At 39.1% G+C, this 7,529-nt stretch overlaps 1 protein-coding gene across 1 annotated transcript; it reads right to left on the bottom strand.

Annotated features, from left to right (window-relative positions):
- Positions 1-689: 689 nt before the first annotated feature.
- LOC104509318 (potassium voltage-gated channel subfamily KQT member 1-like) lies at positions 690-6,773 on the bottom strand (the record flags this gene model as incomplete). Its single annotated transcript, XM_010151217.1, has 4 exons — positions 690-751; positions 1,261-1,307; positions 1,978-2,072; positions 6,698-6,773. Coding segments are annotated over 4 exons (280 nt in total), but the record flags the coding sequence as incomplete, so codon positions are not given.
- Between the last annotated feature and the right edge of the window lie 756 nt (positions 6,774-7,529).

Here is a 7,529-nt window from a genome sequence, read left to right as displayed (position 1 = left end):
ATTCTTTCACGCCATCACCAAATCCCTGTAAGAGACCAGTGAGGAATTCAAATCATTTCTCTTAACTCTCCCTTTCTTTTCTCAATACCAACATAGGGGAACCTGTATTTTTTGACGACGAGATAGCCCCTACCTGTCATCTAATTTCTCAAGCACAGCCAAAACTGAAGTAAAGGGTTACAAAACAACTGTTAATTTGAGATTATAGAACAAGTCTGGTTTTTTCTGGCTTCATGTCACTTGAAAGGAGAAACACCATTCGTCACAAGGAATGAAAACCAGGAGAGAACAAGGTTTGCTATCACTCTCTCGAAGGGATTGTAGGTGGAGTTGTATAAACAACAGAGCAACGATCAAAGGGAAATTTTAGGGATCATAATATTCTGAGGTATTAAAGGAACAGAGCCTTTTATCTATTGTGGAGGAAGGAAGTAGAGCATTGAGACATGTAATACATACAATTAAAAATCTAAAACCCAAGCGAGTCCCAAGAGACCAAAATCAATTCAAGCCTGTTTTTTTCTTATTCTGTTAATGACAAGAAAGAACCAAAATTGCACTCTGCCACAAAAATTATGCTCCATCACCTGGAAAAGCAAGGCATTGAATTTTTCCTCACATGCTATAAAACAAGCACTGTTCGATCACAGACCACGTCCTCATTCACTGCCAGTCTGGCTGAGGCTTACCTTGTCCTCCACTCTGTTCAGCCTGGCACCAACCGTGTTATTCCCCCGATCTTTGCTTTTTTCTGTGGCACAAGAAACATTTTCAAGTTAAGATACGGTGGTATAACAAAACAGCAGCAAGCCACAACAGGGTGTGTTCAACTAGCCCACCAACGGTGTAACGGTACACCTCTGCCAGGCTGGTAGTTCTATTTCTTAAAAGCAGCTTTTTGTTTCTTTTCATAGCATTAGCCCGTGCCATGGCTTTTAATAGCCCTTAAGTTTAAGGCATTTTCAACCTCAGTTTTATGAATCAACCTGGGAGAAGAAAACTGTTCCCAATTTAGTTAAACTGCCATTTAAAAACAATCTGCCACTACGCAAAAGACTTGACAGCCAACTTGAACAACGCATTTGGTAACATTTCATCTTTCTTTTCCTATAAACTATAGAGAAACACAAGTTTAAAAATTGCGAGTTTTCACTACCCAGACTCGTCACAAACCAACCTAGTACTCTGTGTTCCAGTTTCTTTTCAAAACTACGTATCTTTGTCAGATTAACTTTAGACACATCCTTCATGTTAACTTACCTGAGACTGAGATAAAAAGAGATGGCTTCCCTATGGATTGGTCCAACCTATAAAACAAAACCAATAATCTCTAGTTTTTATCATCCTGAATCAGTATCTTCATTTGCTTTAGCTGGAGTGGGGAGACCACTTGACAAACAAGCAAAGTGAAGTGCGTACTCTAAGAGAAGCTGTTGTTCTGGACTAAGAATACCTTGAAATTAAAAAAAATAATAACAAAATGGGATTAGATTTAGATTGATCTCCAGTGTTGTTAACCACTGTGAAGCTTTACCATGCCTGTTACTTTTCCATGTGAACAGTACTGTTTCCTCTGTTCCTTCTTCTTCTTCAGCCTACCTGTTGCATCTGTCATCTCTTAGTTTGCTGTTAAGTGCAGTCCTACCGGAGCAGCCGACTGTATTTCATTTGTGTGTATAACACAGCCCCAGACATACAAGGATTACAGTGTATACAGTCAAAGCAGTGACTGCAGCAATATGTAAGTATAATGAAAATTGTCACAATCATCAGATTTCTGGCTATATTTCTTTTCACAGTGGAAGGCAAAGGCACTTTACTAAAATGCCATTTTATATTCCGTAATTTTGCACAGTCCAACCAATGTGGCACCTGTAACCCTGTTAGTTTTTGATCCCCAGCCCGAAGCATCGACTGACTTACAAACATCCTTCTGCTGGTATTTCATGATGCAGACACTGGGCTTTACTGACATACCTCCTCTGTAACTCCTTGATCCGCACCATCAGGTTGAGGTGACCCTGAGAATACTGCTCAATAACATCTCGGACATCGTAGGGCTTTCTAGCTTGCTGTAAAATAAAAAACCAAAAGCCATGCCTTTAAGCCACAAGGATATAGGAATATCTATGGTAATGTAGATTTTTTTACAAGAGTAAACAGTAAGTTCTTTTAACCCCTTTTAACACTGTGCAAACATTTGTGATATTCTGATTGTTGTCATGATCATACTTCTTTATGGAATCATGACAGTTCTGATTTCATCCACCTTTCTGTTACGGTCAGTCTACATGCCTTTCAAGAGATTATCCACCAAAGTCGAGGCCAAAAGAACTTGGGGCCAAAAAAGTATACCTGGCACTTTGCTCAGAGGTTTGTGGGCACTCTAGTTTCTTCTGGAAATAAGGTTCGTAATCCTCAGCTACTGAACAATAAAGAGGTTTTTCACAGGCCCAAGCCCTTAGTCTCAGTCAGCAGCAAGACAGCTGGAGTTCATAGTTCACCTCTTACCACGGGAAGGTTAAAGTAGTGTCCTGGCTGAAGGTGCATGACTGATTTCCTCTTCCAAAGAGACTCTCTGAGCTTTCAAATCTACCGGGAAATACTGGGGCACGGAATGACCAGGCAGCGAGCCCTGCTAATTAACAAATACTCATGGCAAAGATCTTCTTAAATGAGTTAAAATTTCCCCTGTCATAAAGGAAAGTTTGCAAAAAGGCACAAAAGGCAATGCTAAACATTAAATGTGCACCACTGGCCACTGCTGTTCCCTAGTAACTGCATGCACAGGGAGGCAGACTCGGGAGAGGGGAATCCGTGCAAGGGTAATTTCTGGAAAATGTAACCAAATAACAGCCAAATAAAATGGGTAGAACACCCTTGGAAGCACAGGACACTCTGAACTACATTGTTTGGTACAGCCCAGTATGGAGATTAGAAATGATTACACACACAATTCATGATTCATACTATGACAAATGAATTACAGAAGATGATGAATTGTAAGACTGTAAATGCAAGATTTTCCAGTGAAATTAGAACAAACCAGGCAACAGTTACTCACGTCACCAGTGGAACTGCGACCTGTATTTTTAGTTAATGCTATGTATAGAGCATTTGCCATGGTGAAAAACATAACACAAGTGAAAAATGTATGTTAGAAGGAAACAGATTTACTCAACAGGAAGAATTTAAATGGAAAGAGAAAAAAAAATTGATTTCAAAATGACGGTGGGAAATTGGATCAAATCCCTGGTGTCTGGACCTGTGATGGATACCTCAGCTGTATCCATGTGCGTAAGACTCAAGACATGGATACTTACTTAACTGGAAGACAAAGCTTATTTAATCATGAATCTAGCTAATGGAACAAACGAGTATGGTGATTTTCTTTCTGAAATTCAGTTGTAAGGTTAGACTCTGCCAAAGACACCTGATTTTGGTAGGTGGGGTGAACAAAGCCTAGAAAACCATTAATTTCTAAGTACTGTTTTCCTCATAACCTACAGAACCCTTCCACCTTAACTGATGGTGACTCAACACAGGACTAGTGTTGAATACTGGTAGAACATGATCTTTCCTACACAATTTGAAACAGCCCTACGGACTTTACAAGAGCATAAACACATCCATAAAAAGGGTATTAATTCTTTATAATATTATGCTGGGTTCTTACATGGACATCATCATATGGACTATATTCAAACCTGGACTTTAAAATAGACTTTACAAGTTATCCCCTTCTTTTAAAGGGGAAATGATGCAGAAGTGTGATGCTTCACAAAGAATTGCTTTTCATGCCCTTTGAAATTTCTCTGTATCCCTGTTTAGCTTCTCTTCATTTATTTTATTTAAGTTTTTTGAAGAGGAAGGCTCTGCTTTCTAACTGACTTGTGCCCCTGTGGTACCATCACACCCTGTTATTAATTGAGCTCTTAAAAAAATATATCTAGGCAAATTTAGGCATACAGGTGTGTCCTGCAAACAGCTGGGATAGTTTAAAAACCATGTTGGGTTCATGCTGGGACCTATCTTGCAAAATTTTCCTCTTCCTTTCCTTCTTCCTATGCTTCCCCCCTCCAAAAGCTTCAGAGGCATCTATTAAAAAAATACTCCTTTTAAGTGCTGGCCTTGCAATTACTTATGTTCCAGCTGATTTTAAGCATGAGTAGACCAATGGACTTCAGTTGAAATTCGTGGAGTTTTTTCAACAGTTAAATCAGAATTTTCTTTCAGGAAGATACATTTCAAGTAAACACAAAAAGCTTAGAAGGCAAATATCTAGCAGAAAACAGCTATGCAGACCTCTTCAGTGCTGAAAGATACCTATTTAAAATTCACCTTCTGTTCTGCCTTAATTTCAGATATTGCACTTAACTGGTTATTGGGAACTATGTAGTCATCACCTGGCATGTGTTTAAACATTTTAATTTCTTACGACTATTTTATGTGCGCACAATAGAACAAAGCAGTTTTACAACATACTTCTGAGGAAAGAATAATGACAGTGGTTATCTCTTAATTACAGGAGTGAGTTTCAAAAGCACACAGTGGCTTGAATTTCAAGGTGACTTTGTGCATTAAGTTACTTGGGTGTTTTTGAAAACCGTCCCTTTGGTGCTCTCCAAATTTTTAAACTCAGTCATAACCTTATATTCAGAAATTATGGAGAAGTATCAGATATCCCCTACCCGTTCCTATTGGGAGATTTCTGACACAAATAGCAGCGTATCACAGGAGTGACGAGATACATTTCACTTCAGGCTAACTGACATTTTTCGTTCTTTAGTAACAGCTAATACTGATAGCTCAGGAAGAAGAAAGACTACTAAAGAAGGATGAGAGACAAAATTGTTGAGGGATTTTGTAGATGGCTAAGACCGGGTCTTTTGCAGATGTAAAAGTGAGAGTACAACTGAGAAGCCAGATTAGCAACCTGGATACTGAGTACCAGCAAGTTTTTAAGTATGAACTGAATAGTCCTTTTCTATTCAGTCAAATGCTTTTTTCAGCTTCTATCAAATCATCTGCCGCAGGGGAGTTTCATTTATTTGCCAGGTGGATAATGTTGCACACAGCGTTCAAAATCTGTTTTTGACATATACCACTTGGGAGGTAGATATATAATGTGTAGATTTCTTGTTTCTAAGCAGTTTAGTTAATACCATGGAAAATACTTTATGATCTAAATTTATGAGAACAACAATTCAGTAATTACCATGGAGCAAAGGATCACTATCAGGTTTTAGAACAAGAATAAACTAAGGTTTAAAGGAATTGGCCACATTTTGGTGATTTTTCACAGAACAGCAGTGGACACATCACCAGAACAGGCCACATCCCTTGCCAAGTTACAAGTCCTGGCCAGGAAGTGTTAAGGAGATTCTCAACACAATGACTACAAAAATTATTTTCAAGTAGCCCAGTCATTGTATCTTTCTTAATTTTAGTTTAATGAAAATAACAGGTGAAATGTGCCAGCAGAAACTTTCTGAAAGTGCACTCTCCAAGAAAACCCTGGACATGGGGAGATTTCGGCCTAAATGGTGACAATCTGAGTACATTGTACGTAACAGAAAAAAAAATCTTAAAAGCTCAGGCAACCTTAGACAAAAATCAGCTCATGAATTTTAGTAAAAATCAAAAGATACAAAGTAGAAAATTGTTAAAGAATACAGGCAGCGCTTCTGAATTTCCATCATCATCGTCGTCATCATCTTTTTGATCCTAAACTTTTCACCCTTTAAATTTAAAGGAAAAAGGACACGCTGCCTTTCTGGGTGGTCTAGATTAAGGGCGGGAAAGCTTTTTAGGCCATTTCAAGCAGTAGTGGCCAGGTCATATGGATGTGGGCAGTTAAGACCCTCTCTTTCTTTGCATTATAAATTTTGAAGCCTGTTCTCCGGAGATTGTCCCTTATTAATTAATTTCAAGTAATATATATATACATCCACCTAGTTTAAATCAACCTGAAGGCTGTTGCCACATGTTTTCACTGGATTAATGAAACTGATTTAGAAACCACATTCTTAGAAAGGTTGCAGTCAGAATTTTTTATGCAGACTAGGCAACACTGTTGACTGGCTACTGTGAAATGCTTATGGTACCTCAATAGCACAGAACGTGAAGCAGCACACAAGAAACGTGTCACTGAGGGCTAGAGGAGTACAGAGAACTGAAGTCTCACAAACTGGGAAGGAAGTCTCCTACATATGGAGAAGGAAGAAGGGAAAAGGAAGGAGAAACCTTCGCACTAACAAGCTTCCACCCTGATTCCTTATCAGGATTTCATTATCATTGAGTAAGAGGCAGAAACAAGGCTGAGGTAGTATTTTAATCTCTAATCCTACTGACTCAGCATGACAGTAACATACAGCTCAGAATTAATGGAGACATATGAGAATGTTTGCACTGCCAGAAAGAGACAGCGATAACAGAGGGTTAAGGGTCAAGTCCATTAGCAGAAAATAACATTCTGATTCAGACTGCATTTCAGGAGTTTAGCCTATTTCCAGTGCATCCACAGTTGACTAACCTGCTGCTGAACAACCACTCCATTGAAGGAGGAAGAGAATAGTGGGTGTAGCTCACCATTACTGAAATGAATTGTGTCAGTCTCTTAAGCTTCTAAAAGAAACAGCGAATCAGGAGAATAAAAGGCTTTATTTAGAAAAGGAGCTTTCTATTCACAACTCACCTGAAACTTCTTCTTTGCCACAAAATACTGCATCCTGCGAATCACTTTAATTGCTGCACGGTGGTGTTCTCGCAGCCTGTGGGAAAAATGAGGAAGGTGAGTGGGGTGAAAGAGCATCTCCATCCAGACAATAAATATCACAGTCTGCAGTAAATGCTTCACTAACATGTGAATGTGTAATGTAAGTAGTTGCAATTCAGCCTGGGAGCACAACACACCATTATGCTGACCTTCCCCACCTTTCAAGAAGGCTATAAAAATCCAGGACTTTATCTGACCTGTGTTAGGTTTGTATACATTCCACAGTAAAAACAGGTGTCCACATAACCTCCTCCTCTGTCTAAGCAAACCTCCACCTTTCATTTCCACACACACATACACAAAAAGCGAGTAAGTTTCTGTATATTCAGCCATACACAGCTTTTATACATGGTCACTCTAGGAATCCAGCTTTTGCTTTTTTTGTGGATTTTTTTTGAGGGTGCCCCCCGCCCCAGTGTTTCTTCCACTAGACAAGGCTTTGAACAACCCGGTCTAGTGGAAGGTGTCCCTGCCCATGGCAGGGGGGTTGGAACTAGATGATCTTTAAGGTCCCTTCCAACACAAACTATTCCACGATTCTATGATTTTGGAGTTGTTGACTGCTACTCAATCCTAACGACCTTCTGGGAGCAGGATGCATCATCTACATAAGCATGTATCCCAAAATTGAGCTCTAAGTGTATATAAAGACAAAATAATCTGAAAGCAACAGATATTTTATATTTTTAAAGCCTGAAAAAATGCTGTATTTTACTTCTAAACATTAAAACATCAAACATTTAAACTGTGC

The sequence above is a fragment of the Eurypyga helias genome, unplaced genomic scaffold, assembly GCF_000690775.1.
Source record: "Eurypyga helias isolate BGI_N326 unplaced genomic scaffold, ASM69077v1 scaffold450, whole genome shotgun sequence".
Lineage (NCBI taxonomy): Eukaryota > Metazoa > Chordata > Aves > Eurypygiformes > Eurypygidae > Eurypyga > Eurypyga helias.
This window is presented reverse-complemented; position numbering and strand designations above follow the sequence as displayed.